The sequence below is a fragment of the Artibeus jamaicensis genome, unplaced genomic scaffold, assembly GCF_021234435.1.
Source record: "Artibeus jamaicensis isolate MK-2021 breed Jamaican fruit bat unplaced genomic scaffold, CSHL_Jam_final contig_548, whole genome shotgun sequence".
NCBI lineage: Eukaryota > Metazoa > Chordata > Mammalia > Chiroptera > Phyllostomidae > Artibeus > Artibeus jamaicensis.
In genome coordinates this window covers 6,927,895-6,947,977 of record NW_026521883.1, presented here as the reverse complement: position 1 = coordinate 6,947,977, position 20,083 = coordinate 6,927,895, and the positions used below count along the sequence as shown (strand labels likewise).

Sequence of the window (20,083 nt, the reverse complement as noted above, 5' to 3'; positions counted from 1 at the left end):
CCCTTCCTTCTGCTGCGGGGCAGAAGTGTGGGAGGCCGGTTGGACAGCTGGAGATGGTCACAACAGTCCTTTTGCTCTTCTTTTTTAAAAGAAAGTATATCGTGTATTCAGAAAAAAAAACTTTATTTAAAGTGGAAAAACATTTTTTCTCTGTTGGGACTGAATTACTTCTCAGGCTTTAGTCCAGAAATGCTATTTAGCATAGTCAAGATTTGGCTGAGTCATTTCAGTCTTCACCCTCAATCTAAGATTTTCATCTTTTAAAAGTGCACTTAAAATGAAATAAAATGTTAAAAAAAGGATCAGTTGTTCCCAGTGTGTGCATATGGGTGCTCACATGCAATGCATGTACGACTAAAACAAGGTGACACTGGAAAAATGAAATCGTCCCCATGATACAGCACGTACATGCCAGCCAGGAACATCCCATGGGGCCATGAATGAATGATGAAGGTTCTAAACTTGAAGTAGCAAAGAGCGTGATTCTCCTTTTACTAACAGATGGAGCAAGTCACTGCGATTCGCCATGCCTCCCTTTCCTCCTCTGGCAGGCGGGACCACCACCACCTTTCCCAAAGGCTTGCCGTGAGGGTTCGAGGAGTTAATGGCAGTGCTTTGCGCCTTATAAAGCACTCCTTACAATAATTCACTGGTTTGCTTTAAAGAGCATCTTCTAGACCTCCCTTTTTCAGTGATCTTATCAATAAAAATTTCAGAGGGAGCTTAGCCGCCCCTTCTCAAGGGGAAAGAAAGCCCACCTTTGGGGTCTCCTTATTTTCCTGTGGAGCTGTGACTGGACTGGGCCACATTTAGAGCACTGATCTCCCACACAGTCCTGAACCCAGACAAATTGCTCCTAGATAAACGAATCAATGCAATTAGATCCTTCCTCTAGCTCCTCTTGACTTCTTGCTGTGAGGAAATTGTGAGCTTGCTTCTGCATTTAAAAATAGAATGTACTTTAGGAATACGAAGGCATTATTTATCTGGGGTATTCATACGGCTAATGTGGGTGGAGCATGCTGGGCACTAAGCCCCTTCCTTACCCAATGAGTGCTCACAGCAGCGGCCAGACTTGTGTGCCATCACTGTCCCCAGGCCCACACAGCTCGTAAAGGGCTATAGAGGGTCCAGGTGACAGAGTGAAGTTCCAGAGTTTGTGGCCTCTCCACATCCCAGGTTCTCAGTTCTTCCCGCACCACTGGGGACACTGTTCCGAATGCTTTGCATGGAATATCTCATTTCACAGCATCTCCATGCAGTAGGTACTATGATCATTTCCCTTTTACCGGGAGGACCTTCTCTGGACACAGAGAGGCGAAGGCCATCCACCTAGAAAGTGACAGAACCAGAATACAGAACGGGGTTGGCTGGCTGCCAGAGCCCCAAAGCATTAGCTGGTGATTTTTTAAAATCACCATCATTTTGGATGGAAATCTTTCTAAAAGATATTATGTCTCTGCCTTCCTAATCTAATTTAATATTTCATTTCCCCAATATTATGCATACATACAAGCAATTTCTGGTGTCTTTTTTGTTTCCTCCAATATCAGGACTGCGGTTGTCACCTGTGTTGTTATTGCACCTGCTCTTCTGGGCTCCGGCTTTAACAGCCTTTTCTCACTTCTAGATCACTTAGCCGAACGACCAAAACTCAAGGAGTGGAATGATAAATTTGAGTCAGTCAGGCTCTGCACAAGGATCCAAGGGATAAAATAATAAATGTTAATAGAGTTTGTAGTAACTTCAAGACATCTGAGGCCTTTATTTTCAGGAATGTAGTTTAAAGATTTGAAGCTGCTAAAATTACCTCTCTCAGCAAATAGATCTGTTTACTGTCTCAAGGCGGTCATGTTTACATCTGTGTTAAGACCTACTTGATTCCAATTAATATTCTGCTAGTAAAAATAGACTTTATGGGTAAAACAAGCAACTATGTTTATTGGACATAAAGGTCTCAGTTAAAATCAGGAGTGCGTTTGCTTCTGGGAATGGGCTGATGTGCCTAATGTGTCGTTTCCTTTATTTAAATACACGTGTAAATATATAAATAGTTTAAATACTATACATTTAAATTTTATATTATAAGTATATTAATGTACTATATTTTTAAAATATAAAAATGTATATATTTTTGTCTTCTTAAGAGCTATATGTTATATACATGGCAGGTATTCTGTATTATCTGACGTTAGGACTGCAGGGTTTAACATAATTCATTCTCGTGGAGATGGTTCTTGTTTGAAGGCGCTGCATGTTATAGCTTTCTTATCTTTTTTTTAAGATTTTATTTATTTATTTTTAGAGAGGAAGGGAAGGAGAGAAGGGGAGAAATGGTGTGTGGTTGCCTCTTGTGCATCCCCTGCTGGGAACTGGCCTGCAACCCAGGCATGTGCCCTGACTGGGAATCAAACTGCGATTGTGTGGTTCGCAGGCCCGCACTCAGTCCACCGAGCCACACCAGCCAGGGCTATATAGCTTTCTTATCTTTATGAGCCCCAGAGATACATACATGTCTAGAACAAAGACGACAAAAGGTTAACATCCATCCATGGCACTTTTTTACATTAATCTCTATACATTTCTGTATTTTCAAAACTTTTTTCAAATAAAACAAGAAAACAATAAAAGAAAACCCTATTTCCTAAACCAGACCTCTGCTGTAAAATTTCCTTTTATAGAAAGAATAGGTTTGAGTGATTAATTTTAGTGTCAAATTTGGGGTCTCGCTTCTCTTAGTCATTTTGTCAGATTGTTAGTTTCTTCAGTATTTTCCGAACACACACTCTTAAACCTCTTGTTAGAAAACTGCGATTATGTTATAGGTAAGTCAGCTCTGTATTTTAATGAAGCAACATGTGTGACAATGTACATACATATCTCCCCCACCCAGCCCCAGTTCACCCTGTCTGTGTAAGGAGATTAGACCAGATCAGTGGGGTTTTTTTTGGGGGGGGGGTTAATTCATTTATTTTTTAATTTCATTCTAATTGTTGTTCAAGTACAGCTTTCTGTCCTTTACTCCCATCCCAGCCCACCCATCCATCCCTCCCCACCTCCCTCCCATTTCTACCCCCCCTAGATTTTGTCCATGTGTCCTTTATAATTGTTCCTGTAAACCCTTCCCCTTTTCCCCTGAAATTCCCTCCCCTCTCTCCTCTGGTCATTGTCAGCGTGTTCTCTACTTCAGTGTCTTTGGATCTGTGTTTTTAAGGAGCTTCCACATCCCCTATAAGCTCCCCCATGTCCCCCAGGGCAAGGAGAAAAACTGAAGTTCCCAGTAGGTGGGCCAAGGCCCTTCACACCCACAGCTGCTGCGTTAACTGTTTCCCCTCCTTACAATCGAATTACATTGTTTTTGAACAAAGAGTTCCAGGCTTAAAAATGTAAACCAAGAAAACCTCCAGGTGCTGTCTAGCAGCAGTTTGGCTTCAACATGCCCAGTCTGGGGAGGAAGAAGCCTGCTTTCTGAAGAGTGCGGAGCTTCTCCCCAGTTGGATCTGTGACTCTAGAACAACCCAGTCTCCTTTCTTGTTCCAAAGGGTTTAAGAGAGGGAGGCTCAACTAAGAATTAGAGCTCTTCAATGTGGAGATAGAAGATGGGATTTTTTTTTCAGTCTAAGGCTATTTTTTTCTCTCTTAGACTCACTTTCCCTCATGAAAACTCATTTAACTGATCATCCGAAAGTAAGAAGAGGGGAAAAAAATCTGAAAACAAAAGAAAAACTGTGGAATCTCTTAAAATAATTCTTCATTTTCTGTAATGTATTAGAAATTGCCGCCCTCACATATGCATTTTTGAGGGTGAAACTTCTGAATTAAAATTACGCAGTTTTATTTGCAAAACATTTCTTCTTGCATGAAGGAATTAACAAGAAAAAATGTATAAAATTGTTTTTACTTCTCTTGATAGCATCTTTAACTATACATTTTTATTACATGTAACTAATAATTTTACTTACTTACACCCAAAAAAGGTGAAATTATCAGTAAGCCACAAGATACAATCTTTATATTTTAATTTATAATTTTCATTTATTAAATGATCATGACCCAAACACTCATAGAAAATTTAGAAAGCTCAGAAAGGAGAAAAAAATGCCAAAATGTGCAAGAAAATTTTTTTCATAATACGACATATTTGAGCACTTGGCACACCCCTTGGTTAGCAACATACTGTATATTCAACTGCGATTTTACTCTTTTCATCTAACAATTTATCAAAGTCTTTGCATATATAATTTAAAACTCTTCATAAAATGTTTTAACAACCATGTAATATTCTGTCTTAAAGACATATAATTTTCTTAGTCATTATTTGTTGACATTAAATTACCAATGTGAAATTATTATTATAAATATTAATAAATGATGAAATAATTTCCTGTTCTCTGTTGTAAATAGAACTGCCACAAACATCCATCACCTGTGTACACAAATCTTTGCATTTGGGCTAAATCTTAGTGGTAGGGTAAGGACATTTTCAGATCCAAGTAGTCGAAATTTCTATTAGTGCTTCAAAACTCAAATTATGAGTTTGCAAATAACTTGTGTGATCATAGAACAGCTTTGTGCTATAAATCCAGCCCAAGTGGCCATGAGCTTAAATTTTACTATTTACTCACTCATTCCGTCATCTAATATTTATTGAGCTTTTACCACACACCAGGCAGTATAGTAGGTACTGGGGACACAGCAGTGAACGAAAATAAGCCAAGTTTTTATCCTTGTGGGACTTATATTCTAGCAAGGGAAGCAGAAAATAAACAGACATTTAATATAATGCCAGGTAGTGACAAGTGCCTTGAATTCAAATAAAGCAGAATACGTATGTAGGTATAGAGGGTGTGAAAAACTGGGGTGCTATAAGAATTCTGCAAGTGCTGTTTAGTGATCTTTGATCAACAGACTTGCTATACACACACTTTTCCTCAGGAAAACTGTAATGTCAAGCTTTTCTTTGAATAGAGACCCTTTTCAGAGCTTTCTCTTTTTCCCTTTACCCAGAGAGAAAATAATGATGTGACTTTTCGAAATAAACTAGAACTTGGGCTGCTTTTGATGCCCATCTTGTCAAGTTCCCCGTACTTATCATCGCCAGCAGGTTCCCCCATCGATCATAATTGCCCCAAGTGGCCCTAAACGATGTCACATTCTCTCAGAGAATATTAGAAGGGTAGCAGAAAAGATGACATCAATGCAGTGGTAAAATGAAACTTTTCTCTAGAAAAGGAAATTTCACATTTGACTGCAAATATACTCCATCTTTTTAAAAAAATCGTCCTGATTTTGTTCTGTTTGATCTTCAACCAGAATTGATCCACTGAGTATTTTTGTCCCATAAGAATGTATCTAGTGAGGATCTTTTTTCTCCTGAGGAAGTGTTTCAGGAAGACTCATTTGAATAAAGATACCTTTCAAAGCAATTGCAGAAATTATCCCTAGAAAATTGCCACTGATCTGAGTGGCCTGTACACTCAGTTCTCTTCCTTTATATGTCTCCACTCAATGAGCTCTCTATTTTTGCCTTTTATTCTCTTTCTAAAGGTTAAGGGCTCCGACTCTCACTTTTAATGGGCACTTAAGGCTTACGCTGTCTCTATGTCCTACGGATGGAGACCTGTTTTGTTGATTTGCAAACCCTGAAATACTCGGATATCACTCTTTGGGGTTCTCTGCCCATCATCATCTTTACAGCTGTTTCTTTATTGTGGCACATGAATTGCTAGAAAGAGCTTCCTATTTAAAAAAAGTAAAAAGAGAAAAAAATCCCTGGGTCTTTTTCATGGTTCATGAAGAGGTGCTTGCCTTTGATTTGATGGCTTGACTAGCGTCAGGAGTTTATTAAACGGCAAATACTCCTGGATGGGTGGCACTTTAAGTCAGAAGGACACAGGGTCTCAAAATTAGAAGTGTCTTGAGTGATCCCCTAATGGGAACTGAAACTCCCCCAGGAGAAGTGGCTTCCCAAGGCCACAGTGGGAGGTGGTGACAGACTAGGTCCCAGGTCTTCTCACTTCAAATCCATCACTTTCCCACCACACTGTGGTTCATTAGCACGTTCATAGGGGTTAGTTTAACAGATTGCTTTGCAAATAAGAAAGAAACAACAGGTCAAGGCCAGGTCGACTCTGATGTAGGAGATGGTAAAAGGAGGCCTGAGTGAGGAGAGCACAGTTGGTAATGGGCCATATGGGAAGTTCCGGACAATTAGGGCCGTGGGCGTTGGCGGTGTGTGGGTAGGGAATGACAGCCAGCTCTGTGACCTTGGACTACTCACTTAACCTCTCTGAGCCTCAGTTTCCTTGCCTCTGGTGGTAATAACTGCATAGGCTAAGATGACACACTGTGAATGATTCTTCGTACATATTGTGATCATCACAGCAACTCAATAGGGACCTCTCATTTTTACAGATGAGAGACATTTAGGTTCAGAGAGGATGTTGTTTTAGTCCGCTCAGGCTCCCGTAACAAACAGTGCAGACTGGGCAGCCTAAGCAACAACACTTGTTTCTCACAGTTCCAGAGGCTGGGTGTGGAGAGAGTCCTCTTCCTGGTTTGCAAAAGGCTCCCTTCTTGCTATATTTTCACATGGTAAGGAGAGACAGATCATCTCTGTTGTCTCTTCCTATGAGGACACTAATCTCATTGCAAAGTCTCCAGTCTTATGACCCAACTACCTCTGAAAGGTCCCACCTCCAAATATCATCCACCAAGGACTAAGGGCTTCAACATGTGAATTTTGTGGGGACACAAGCATTCAGTCCATGGCAGACTGTAATTTAACCAAGAGTACGTAACAGATAGTGAGAGAGCATGCACTTGATTCCAGGTTAATAAGCCGTCAGGGCCAGGCTCATTTCCCTGGGTCCATACTAGCCTGTTGAGGATGGTGAGGGTGAGGCCAGTGACCTTCAAGATCCCTCATGCTTTAAAATTCAAGACTGTGATTATGCTGAGTCCCTGAATCCTGTTTAGTCAACTAGTTTCCCTAAATATTATATATATCTTTCTAACAATTTAGCAAACTGAGGTCTTGACATCTGTTCTGTACAAAATTTAACACACTGAAGACCCTCAACACGTATTAAAGAGCAGTTGTCACGGACAGTATTACTGGTCTTCAGAGAGTAACGAAGACTCATCTCTGAGGGTCACTCCATTCATTCCCGAACCAGGCTCTCCTGCCATAATGGCAGGAGGAGCTTTTTTCCCACGCATTGGGATTGCATAGGCTAATTACTGGTGGACACATTTGGGCATTTGAGAAACTGGACACCCAAAGGTAGAAATTCAAAAGTACAATAATTTAGTCTATCCTTCCAGGCAAATCACACTCTAAAATTATTGTCCATGTTGAATTACCCCAATCACTTGACCATTAGCCATCAGGAGACCTTGGTTACATCTGATTCAGGGATCCTTGGCTCCAGTTTACTCCTGCATCCGCATGTGGTCCACGTGTATGAAGAGAACATTTTTCATAAAGACATTCAGCTTAGAAGTACGTGCCTTTTTTATTCTGGATTTTTTTCTTCGCAGCACTTATTTCTAAATTTTAGAAGGCCATTCTGGACCTGCCTCTTTTGTTTCACATCTGTGACTTACTGACACATGCAGTCATCATCCTGCTTCCTGCTCTTTGTTTTAGATTTGGAATTTTCCCCTAAATAGCTGCTCCAGAAACTCTCAAAGTTACCTCATTAGGAATTACACCTTGCAAATGAAGAAGAGGATATCTTCTCGAACGCTAGTTGGCGCTGTACGAGCACAGTACTAATAGGCCATGGTTTCAGGTTTGGGCTCTGTGTGGGCCGGAGAGCCAGCCCCACTAGAAGGAAAGGATGTGGCTACTAAATAAGTGACGGTACATTAGGAGTAAGGCACATCGTGCACCAAAAAGAAGGGAGGAAAAGGAGAGAAAAAGAAAGAAGTAAGGGAAGGAAGGAAAGGAGGGAGGGAGGATAGAAGGAAGGAAATAATTGTAGACAAGTTCATGGAGATAAATGATAAAGGAAGAATAACAGAAGGAACCAAAACTTGAAGCATGGTGTGACCTTTAATCAGGGCTCTCCTTCCTGGCAGGCTGGGAAACAGCTTTGTCTCTACCTGCTCCATGGATCTCACAATGCTGATGCACTGCTTTAATTTGGGAAGCCTTTCTCTTGAGAGACATGTCTTTTCTTGCTCTAAGTCTAAAGTGCTCCCAAGTGTGGCATTCTCTGTGACAGATGTACTACAGTTATGCTTTAGCTGACTCCAAACCCACAGTTTCCCCGTGCCTGAGTGGTCTGTTTGATGTCCAAGAGTGTGTTTCCTTTGAGAACAGGTCCTTACTAGAATATTATCCAAAAGGTAGGGGGTGTAATCCCTTTGTTCTCAAGGAGCCACTGTTAAATTCGTAACCCTACTGTCGCCCCACAGCTGCCCTTTACAAAGGTCTGCAGTGCATTTGCTGGTGTCACTGAATGCCAGACCCACCCCAGGGAACGGCACAGCCCTGGAGAGCCGTAAGCGTCCTCTCCTGTCTTAAACTTCTCCCCTGGACTCCTGTCTTAAACTTCTCCCCCGGTTGCTCCATTTTCAACAGTGATCCCAGGTCCACGTGGCTCTCTGTAAAGATAAGGAATTTCAAAGTGTTTGCACACTTCCAAGGAGCCCAGAGTCTCTGGTGAATTTCCTGTCCATAGCTGTGCTCTTTTGTGGGAGTCTCAGGGTCTTGTTGACAGAATCAAGCATGGGACTCCTGGCAGGACCAGCGGCTCCACACATGGCCATCTGTGATTATTTTGCATGTCTGCTTCCCGCTGATGAAGCACTGTCATTATTCTCTGAATTCGAACCTGTGCCTCCTCAGAACCCAGTCCTGAGGGAAGGCAGAAGAGTGGCCCCGGGCCATTTCTGTGGGAGCATGGGCCACTTGTCCTCCACCAGGAGCGGCAGCCCCTCCTGCCAGCACGGGCGTCTGCTGAAGGGGACACTACTTCTCCGACTCTCTCGGGCCCATCCAAAAAGAAAGGGTTTATATCCGTTTGCCAAACAGTTTGCGTTCTCTCTTGGCACTTGATGAGACGAGAAAAGGGCTGGCATCCTGGCGAGAAGGCTTTTTTTCCCATCACTCAGGCCTATAACAACTCTTAAATTAAAAACATGAAAAAGCCCACTGCTATTTAAATTCCACTCCTAAAGTTCAAGGAAATGACCCCTTTTGGAGTTAACACTTGCTTTTTTGGCATTTTTACTTGAGACGACAGTCTAATTATGTCCACCGCCTAAAACCTAAGAAAAGAAAAAGAGTAGGAAGTTTAAAAAAAATTCCTGTTTGCTTACAGTGCTTCTATTATTAATACATCTTTTGGCTTGCTTTTCCCTTCAATAGCTTTCTGCTTTGAGTTTGTTAGTTAATATCAGTTAACATTTGTTTAACAAAGACAGAGTATAAACAATCTTTGATACAGTGATGCTCACCACAGGGCTGTGGCATAATGGTTATTGATACATTGACTCAGTGCTTTGTTTCCTTTGAGTCCTGTGAGAACTCTTCAAACTAAAGAGGGCAGAGTGGTAAACGTGAGCGTATACATCTGAAAACATTGGCATATTGACAATCTGTTCCTTAAATCCCTGAGCAAGAAGCAATCAGCACAGTGAGTTGATACCTGGCTTACAGAGGAGGAGGCGGGGCCTGAAACATCTCCGCCCCGCCCCCAGGAGGCTAGGAACCCCCAGACATGGGGCAGAGTGTCTTTTCCTAGGGCAACAGGTTTCAGTAATGAAATGTAGTGGTTTCACAGTGGAGGGGGAAACAAAACATCTTTAAAGGGGTGTGTGTAACATATATTGCTGTTGGGATCCAAACCTCTTCTAATTTTATTTTTAAAATAACATTTATTCAGTTTTTTTCCATACAAAAAAGTATAAAGAAGAAAAAGCTACCTTCAATCTATTCTTAGAGAACCTATCTTAACATTTAAAAACAAAAATGGTATTTTTCATGACTTGAAAATTCCCTCTGCACAGTCCCGGCCAGGTTGCTCAGCGTGTTAGAGAGTCATCCCTGCACACCAAGGTTGTGGGTTTGATCCACCCCCCCCCCACCCACCGTCAGGGCACACACAAGAAGCAACCAATGAATGGGTAGTGGAACAATTTTAAAAATCTATGCCTCTCTCTCTCTCATCAGTTTAAAAATTCAATCAGTACAGCTAGAAACAAAATGAAAAGCAAATGCTTCCTTGGTTTTATTTGTTATACAATTTCAGATTCTACCTGGGGATAGCTTCATATATATTCCTAAGAAGACACCAGATTTAAGAATAAAAGAACCTATGTCAAAAGAACCCTAGAAAGTGGCAGTGGTGACAACACACAACATAATGCTTCCTGTAAAATCATGTCTGGATACTAAGAGAAGGTGGCAGAGCTTCACAACGCTAGAAAGTGATGACCTGTTAGATGCCAGAACAGACAGCAAAGCTCTTGTGAGCGTGTTTGAAGTTACCACCAAGAGTGCAAAGGCTTACCCTGTCTCTCGGGGTTGGTGAATCACTTATGAGCAAGAAAGCACTGACTTGCTTCCATTCGTGCATATGTAAAAAGTAAATTGCCGAGATTATGGGGTCAGTTGACCATATCGAAGTGAACTAAAATGCCCAAATTTTATATGATCAGTTTCCTTGAGCAATTAAGTAACACTTTTATAAAAATGATAATAGCTTTGAATGACCTCTAAGATATTATTTTGGTAATGAGTTTTATAATATACACTGGCCAGACTTTCATATATGACATATAGTTACTAAACCAAAACTAGGGTCCATATTTTCCTACCACTGAATAATAAATGATAGTGTGATACTTGTGTGTGTCTTGACTGCTCCTTTAAAGAAGATCATGATTCTATTTCATCTCTGGTGACATTTTTCTCCCACAGTCCCTGAAAATCATATCACCTTCTGAAGCTCAGAAATCACCGTGGGATTATGACTTGTTAATTTATAACGGCACCATAGACAAGACAGCCCCTGACTTCTTAGCATTCAAGAAATGCTTTAGTTCATCCTGGGGAAGTACTCTCTCTCTCTTAGAACACATCGAGAAGTTTCTCAGGGACTATGCAATACCAGAAGTCAAAATAAAAGGGAACAGTTTGGTAGCCCTCCTTCCAGAATTTGAGCTGAAGAATAAACTTACCAAAAATGACCTTCTCTCAGTGGTAGAGAACCCGGTTCCCATACAAAAGATACTAAACATCCCTGGGCAAAGGTACAAGGGCCAAGGTGGAAAGTTAAGGGCTATCAGCAAGATCCAAGCCACATGGAAATGCTACAGGGCCAGAAAGTTCTTCCTGACGTATCGCCAGCAGAAGTGGGCGTCAGGTGTGATCGCCATTGCGTGGCTCCTGCATTGCCACAAAACTCGAATGAAGCGGATTCTGAAGGAAGCACGTGAAAGACACCTGCAGAATTTCCGCCTTCGAGCCAAGGTACACAAGGCTGCCAGCTGTTAAGGCAGACCTCTTTTTCTAAACATTTCTTGCTTGAACGATTGCAATGAGATGTCTCTTTATCTTCCCTTCCTCTCTCCAGCCACCCTCCCCGTCGGCCCCCCTTGCCTTCCATTCTCCTCCTTGTGTGATGTGCAAACATTGCATTTGTTTGTACCATACATCATATTTTAACCCTAATCAGGAATCTGCAAACTCCGTTGCAATTTTTCTATAGAAAAAAAAAGTCCCTTCACTTTGACTATGGTGGTTCTGTCAGAAAATCAATGGTGTAACTGCATTAACTTTTCTCCCTATATATACCTCCTGGCACTTTAATTTGCTAGGGAAAAAAAATCCTGTCTTGTCTACATTGCTGTCACCACTTTGTCAGAAAGTATTTAAGTTTGCAGACAGCCTTTTAATTAGTGCTCACAATTTCATTTATGTTTGCTTTCTCTTTTTTTCATTCATATTCTGTTAATTAAGTGAGCTGCCTCTAATCTTCCCCTGCCAGTAGCATCATGTAGCCACCTAATTAAATTAATTGGGGAAGATGTTTTAAGTATGTAATTAAATCAATTAATATAATTTATGCCTGGCTTAACTGTACAGTGGAAAAACAGCTGAAGTTTGACTAGATGAATCCACTACAGCCTCCTGTCACTGATCAATGCTCTTCTTGATTTTTAGCATCTGGCAGCCAACTGGAATCGCATCAGGACCTCCAGGAGGACTATTATCCATATCCCATCATTAGGTATAACACTTTTGCCTGCAAATCTATCAGCAACCTCTATTACCCACCACATTATGGCTCCTTGATTGAGTTCAAGGAAGGCCCCTTGTTTTATTCAAATTGGTCTCGGCAGGAAAATGTTCTCGACATGATGAGAGTAATAACACAGGGCCCTCGCTCGAAACGGCGTTTAATTTGGGGATTAAGCAAATAAAGTCATTATGTGGGGGCTGCTATTCAGTGGAGAGGTGATTTGCTGTAATTCGCTTTCATCTGTATGAAATGAACTAAAAAGTTGTATTTTTTCCCCCTGAAATAACAGATAATGTTTTCTATCTTCTTTAATGATAGAGGAACACAGGCTTGTGTGTGTCATTGCTGTTATGCCAATAAGCCAGGATATTGCTTGTACACTGTTTTTAATCAAATGTGCAGTCAAAATGATAAGCTACATTCTCTGAAATTATTTAGTTCTAATTACGAGCAGATGGGATGCTTTATTTGCACCTAGGGCGCCTGAGCAAAAGGAAATGCTGTGTGAACAAGAATAATTAAGAAGTTGAATAGTGTTTTTTTGTGCTTAAATAATCTGCAGTTTCATGTTAATTAGCACTAATGTAATTATTTAATTACATTTATGAATTGGGGAACTAAAAAGCTGTTTTCTACAACACGGTAGTAGAATAGGTATGCCAACATGACGTGGGGAATTTCAGAAATTTGCATGGGAAGTTCTTTTAGAACACGAACTGCCGTCCAAGTGTTGGGATTTATTTGCTGGCTTGTTTGTTTTGTTTTCCTCTTAGTCTTCCTAGGTGTTAACTTTTCTTGGTGAGACCAGATTTCCTATTGGTAGGGCTGACTTGGTAGGGTTTTGACGAGCATGTGGAATCCACTGAATCCACATATTACATATGAGCTCTTTGTTAAGACCTTTTAAGTAGAGCAAGGCATTAAGTGATCTATTGTAATAGAACTCACAATTGCAATTTATTTATGCTCCTGTGTTAATATATGTGTCTGTGTACTTAGCATAGAACCATAACACAATATATAACATTAAAAGCAAGAGGAATTAATGTTATTATATAAATATGATTAAGATTTTATTTTAAATTAGTAAAATATTTATAGTAATAAAATGAGGCAAACTTCTCTGGATTCTCAAGTACTTACATCTCAGTACGTGTAGAAAAGTTTTTAAAATTCTTGAGTTATACAGGGCCTTTTACTTTTGGTCTTTCTGACTCATGGGAAAAGAATTAGTTCCTTCTCAGGATGTAAGTGAGGCAAAACAATGCTGAATTTCATTCTAACTTAGACTTTTGTTTTGGTGGGACTACTTTCACACACAAAATTAGTTCACACACAGAAATTGGACTTGTGATTGATTGCAACCTAGAGAGGCTAATCGAAGACCCAATTCTCCAACTCAGATCCTCAGAACAAGGCACTAGAGCCTTTTGCTTCTGCAACGAATTGTTGGCCTCACCTGACATTATGTGCAAAATATTATTTTGCATTCTTCATTGTTTTCGAAATTCGAAATAGGAACAAGGACCACCCCCCCCAACTTTGTAGCGTGGATGAGTACAAAGTTAGACACAATTTTCACAAATTTCCCCTCTCCTCTTCCCCTGCCTCGGACCCTCCAAAACCCCAACGCAATCAGCCCTGTGGAAAAGCCCAATGGAAAGGAGCCTCCAAAGATGCAGAATTGGGAAAAGAATAGTCAGTAACCTAAACTGGGTAATGAAAAATAGTCTTAAATAAAAATCTCTTAAAATTTCAAAAGGGCTTGCTGAATACAAATTAAGTAGAAAAATAACCTGGTGAAAAACTATTAGAAAACATTATTTTAAATCTGATATTAAAACTAGTTTTCTTCTAGATTGTTTAAATAAATATATAATAAGCCTGAAAATATTTCCTATTGCAGTAATTTTTGTTTGTTAACTACATAATAACCCATTTTAAAGAAAAATTGCTAGTCATGTCTTTTCCTAGAGATAAGACCAAGCTCAGATATTTTTGTCAAGTAAACATTTAAAAAGCCCAATTACACATTTTCACAAGAGAGTTATACTTGAGCTTTGATAAAATAGTATTCGTTTCTACAAGCTACACTTTAGGTTTCACAAAATGGCTTGTGGAAATTATATTAATTTTGAGTAACATTAAATTGACATCTCATATCTATCCCACAGACCTGGTTCTCAAACCATATCTTCTTTAAAAAAATGGGTCTGGTGAGCCTTTTTCTTGTGTACCACCTCCTCTGGGAACCTTGGCCAATTTCAGCTAGTCACAGCATGGCTGCTTCATCGTGCACCAGGACCCCGATCTACTCAGTATAGTCCTTCTGTTTCCAGAGTTTAGGGGGATTCAATAATCAAAATCTGCTGGTAGGAGTATAGTTTCAAGTAGGCATTTAACACAAGTTACAGCCTTGACCTCTTTCTCTCTTTCCATAGGAAATTTGAAATCAATCCTGGTGTAGAATCACCCCCAGAAATTATTACACCATGCTGCTAGACAACTGGGGCTGCACTGATTTGTCTGAACCCTAAAAATGAAAGTTTGGTAGCTGATAACTGCCTAATATGTCAGCGTCTGGTTGTCACTGAAAGGATGGCCTCTCAGTAGTACTATGTTTGACCACCAAATATCTACCACGCATTTAAAAAAATCTATGACTTGATACTATGATCATAAAGAGAATTACACATTGCAGGTTAACCTCTTTCAAAAGAGGAGTGATGGAGCACAATTGACTGTTATATATTTGGGGTAATATGAGGTCTGTCCAGAAGGTATCCAGCCCTGTACTATGAAAAATGGAGATATTTATTGAAGAAGATTTAAGACACAAGAAAATTGTACACAGGACAGTGACACCCCAGTCCCCTTCAAAGCAGGAACGTTGGGACCTCACACTGTTCTCCCAATTGGCATTAGCTGCCCCATCATATCTTCCTGAATCTCATCAATGTTCTGAAATCTCTTCTCTTTCAAAGGTGATTTTAGTTTTGGAAAAAGCCAGAAGTTGCAGTGCACCAAATCTGATCTATAGGGGGGCCCAGTCACCTGGGTGATTTGATGTTTCACCAGAAAACTCTGCACGGAACATGCTACATGAGCAGCCATATTATCATGATGAAGCTGCCAGTTACCAGTTGCCCATAGCTGTGGCCTTCTGAATCAACTGGATGGTTTCCATGGAGGAATGTTCAAGCTGAACACAAAATTCGATGCAGATTCGTTGCTCTACTCACTCAGTCGTTTTGAACATGATGGCCACACAGTACACATGCTCACTCAACAGCGTCTACCACCCCCACTGACCAGCACAGTAAAGTCATCATTGTTCACACATGTGCATTCCAGTCCACTCTCCTTGGCTGCCAGGTTACATCAATGTCATGCAAACTGTTCTCGTTATATTAACAATGGCTGGACTTTTTCAGGACAGACCTCATATTCCTAGATGTAACAATGAGTTTAAGCTATTTTTTACCAACAGAAGAGGTGGGATGCTGTTGATTTGTTGTCCAAAGAAAAGGATTAGCCTTGTAATTTTATTAGATTTTAAAAAAGGTCATCCTTTCCAGATTTTATAGGCTGATGTGTTAATTAAATATTGCATATTTTAATCAATTTTATTAATGAAATATAATTACAACAAAATGATCTATTATACTATGATTCATAGCAGGAATAGAATGCTAGAATGTATTTTAAGTAGAAGCTATCAGTCAAATAAGAAAGAACAAAAAATCCTGATTCCTCTAGGAGAAGCAGAGGTCCAAACAAAACCTGTAAACTAACTTTGCTTACAGTTTCTTTGGGCAAATTATTTCCTCCACTTTTAACTTAACCTTTGTGTATATTTATTATGATGCATCACCTGGCACTACCCTTAAACTCAGTGACACTTTAAAGTGCACTGACATTAAAGAAGATATACCAAGTGCAGACTCAGATGCCGTGAGCAGGTACATGAGGCACCTGCCAGCCAATTAAACCCCCAGTGTAGAGTTTCCTCCTTTAAGATAAAAAGAATGGATATACTGAGGTAGATTTTTCTCTTTTCTATATGTATTTTATTTCATTGCTAAAGGATTTAATGGCTAAAAGCAATGTACATAGTTAAGCTGATTTCCCCCCTTTACTTTATTTCAGCAAATTATCCTTGGGGCTGATACAATGAGTGGTCTCCAAGGTATTCCATTCCTTACAGTCATGGGCCCTGCTATTGTGGGGTGCAGGAAAAAACAATTTCTGCCATTCTCTACTATTACAAACTGGACTTTGCACACAACTGTCCCAACACTGGACTGAGAGCCACAAGTGCTCATGGGACAGTTGCTTCCCGACTCCACTCCCTTCCTCCAGAAGCTAAGACCTTGTGCTCACCTGCATTGTGGACACAGCACCACAGCCAAGAGTGTTATATCTGAAATCACATTGTTACTGTGTCCCCAAGCGCATTGGCACCTTTCCACTTTCTCATTTTTGCATTGACAACTCAAAGACAAGATAGATTCTGTTCCTTCCACCTCAGGGCTGGGAAATAGGACTTTCAATCAAATCTCTGCAATCTTAACCTGTATTTTGGCAAGTAGCATGGAATCCATAGTCCAGCTGTGGTGCTGCCATGCTAAATCCTGCAGACAGATGTGCTGCTGAGGTCTCCCAGACAGCGTTTTTCAGACATATCCAGACCTTTTGGGATCAGGAACGAAACACACTTAAACTTTCAGATTTAGTTCTAGCCTAAATTAAAATTAAAACATATTTGTATTCATCCATGTCATACTCATCCAGTAACCCAAACTGACAGTCACTCACTGGTTAGGTAGAGTGCCAGCCGGCCCGAGACGTCTGTGTTGCACCGTGAAACCCAGAGCAGCACCGGACGGGCTGTCGAGTGGCCCGAGCTCCTGGGCTCTTCATGCAGTGGATTAATGTTAGGCTGGGCTCTAAAAAGTGCCATCCAAGTACTAAGAGAACACTATGATTTTTGTCACCTTCGTTCTCATAAAAATATTAAAACCTATGGTCGGAGGTTCTCAAACTTACACTTGTAATGATTATTGAGGACCCTAAAGAGTGTTGGTTTAAGTGGGTTATATCTATGGATATTCACAGGATTAGAAACTAAAACTGAGAAATTTAAAAAATATTTAATTTATATTAAAATAATCAAGTCCATTGCCAATTTTAATCTAAGTAGCATTTTTATTATAGAAAACTTTATTTCCATTCTAAAAAAAAATGTAGTGAGAAGAGCGGCATAGCTTGGCAAGTGAGCAAATCTCTTAATAGCATGTAGCTGGATTCTTACTTATGTTTCTGTATTCAGTCTGTTGCAATATGTTGTTTTGGTTGAACCATGTGGAAAAAAACCTGGCCCTACACAGATAAGTATTTGGAAAAAGGAACAGTATGTTATGTTTTTGTAGCCTTTTCCTGATAATTGTGTATATTCTTCTTTGATTTTATACCAAACCTCAACAATAGTAATTCTTAAGTATTAGTTGCAACATGAAATTTAAAATCATATTCATAAATGTTTTGTATTTTGTGAAACAATAGGTTGAACAAAGTAACCACCATCTTGGTATGATTTGGAAAATATTCTGACCTCGCAGATCTCGTGAAAGGGCCCCCAGGGGGCACTTTGGGAATTGCTGGCTTTAGCAGCAGGCGGTGCTGTGCCAGACACCGATGAACATTTCAAACAAGAGAAAGAACTCGCCCTTCCGAGAGAAAGGTCTTCAGAGCCACACAGAATCCAGTTGGCAGCTTGGGTTTGAAATTGTTTTTAAAACTCAACAAACATTTGAGTACCTCCTGTGCTCCTACCTCCTCACCACAAAATTCCCTAACCTCCCTCAGCGGCCCCCGGAATACCACTCTCAGTTTTATTTTCACCAAACTGGTGCTGGATATATGATATAAACAACCCAGATAGACCTTTCTCTTGCTGTACATTATCTCCTACCTCATTCTACCTCCTATCTCCTACCTGCTTTCACCCTTCACAAGTAAGGAAAACCTGCACATAACCGTAGTGTCTAGATCACATTTTTCCAGATGACTGTCATATGGACATGCACTCAGTTGTGAAGCGTGGCACAGGTTCCCCTACATTTCTACTATTAGAACCCCCAAGTTGGCTAATGATTGACTTTTTAATGAATTAGAACAATTTAAGATTAGAACAATGGCACGGTTGCCCTGCTGGCCTCCGGCATGCTTTCTTGAGTGGAAGAGAAAACAATGGAGTTACTGTTACTGTCCATGCTGTGTGTGGCGCTAGCAGTGTGCAGCACGTTTGAACATCTCCCATCATGTGTTTCAGCCTGGGAGAAAGGTTGAGAACTACTGCTGCAGCCCATCAGACTGAAGCGTGGGTGACTGCCACCTCAGGGCAAGGCGATCAGATGAGTGAGAACTGCGTGGTCACTGAAAGTCCATTTTTAACCCCTTCTCTGCCTTAGGCACCCTGGCAAGGAATAGGACTTGGACACAAGAGAAACTAGGAGTCAACAACAGGGCAATGAATGGGAGTTCGAGAATCTGTGATTCTACTTCCAGGCAGGCACCTGTCACAGAGGCACCGGTCCCGAGAAGGCCTAGTCGCTGTGCATTGCCCTGCTCATGTTCTCAGGTTTCTGTGAAGTAAAGCAATCCTGGCACAGCTAGCGTACTGGGTGAAGAGCCAATGAGCATCATCTGAGAGGAGGGTTGTGGGAGCAGGGATGGGGAAGGGAAAGGGGGGAAGGTAACACGAAGATGGAGAAACAACAGCCAGTGTGAACAGGATCCATGAGTATAACTGAACCACTGATGAGCATCCTTCTTCATCAGAGAACCAGAGGTTCTTGGAGAACTTCAGAGAGGCAGCTCCTAGGTACCCTTCTTTGATGTAAAGCAGAGGCAATAACATTTTGAAAAAAGATGGAATACTCAGTCAAATCAGGAATATTTTTCAGGTGATAAGGATGACCATAGGCAAGAAGCTGTGTTTCCCTCTATAGAGACAGGAAGAGGGAGTGTCCCTTTAAGCCAGTGCTGTTTTATTCTAGGCAGATGAGGACCAAGAAAAGCTACAAATCCCACTGACCATTCTTTGAATTCCCCAGAAATTCTCCAGATTGGAGAACCCAATTTAAAAGAGTTTAAAAATACAGGAGAGGAAATGATAAGAACATGTGGCAGAAAGGACTAGGAATTGAAAAGAGGGATTGAATAGGATCTTAAGACATATTTCATTGACTCATTTGATGGCATGTCACCCTGTCTCTGCTTTAATGGGGCTCGCACTCTGTTTACTGGAGCTGGGAGTGGTGCAGGGCAGAGGGAAGGCATTCGGCAAGCACAGAGATACGGAATGACAAAACGAAGACAGCACAGTGGAGAAAGGGTGCAAGGGAATGGCAGTGCGGGGAGACCGAGAGTCTCCTTAGAAAAGGGTGCTCAGACACGCGTGATAGTGACTAGGGCCTATCAGCTCCGCAAGCTAGAAGAACTGCACTTTGACAGCTCAAATATAATTTTATGTTGGCAATAATAATAATGTCTCCACGTTTAAGTGAGGTTCCTTTTGAGAATTTCATTCTGGCTTGGCTGAAATTAAGAAAAATAACAACGACACCACTTACCTAATGCTTCCTGTGAGCTCGTCGCAGGGGCTCGGCCCTCCCTCGTCTTTCGGTCAGAGTGGAAGAGGAGCGGGTGCCCGAGAGAGGCCGTGCGCACTGGGGGTGAGGGAAGCTGGACAGACAATCACATTAGTCTTCTATCACCCTGTATCAAGTCACTGCAAGCTTTGTGGCTTAAACCGGTACAAG

General features: G+C 40.9%; 1 protein-coding gene across 1 annotated transcript in view; it reads left to right on the top strand.

Moving 5' to 3' along the window:
• The window catches only part of LOC119057033 (IQ domain-containing protein H), a 121,719-nt gene that overhangs the window by 13,658 nt on the left and 87,978 nt on the right, over positions 1-20,083 (top strand). Inside the window, exons 4-5 of the mRNA XM_053670131.1 lie at positions 10,934-11,485; positions 12,179-12,245. Coding sequence (XP_053526106.1) covers positions 10,934-11,485; positions 12,179-12,245 — 619 coding nt within the window. The remainder of the gene's footprint in view (positions 1-10,933; positions 11,486-12,178; positions 12,246-20,083) is intronic.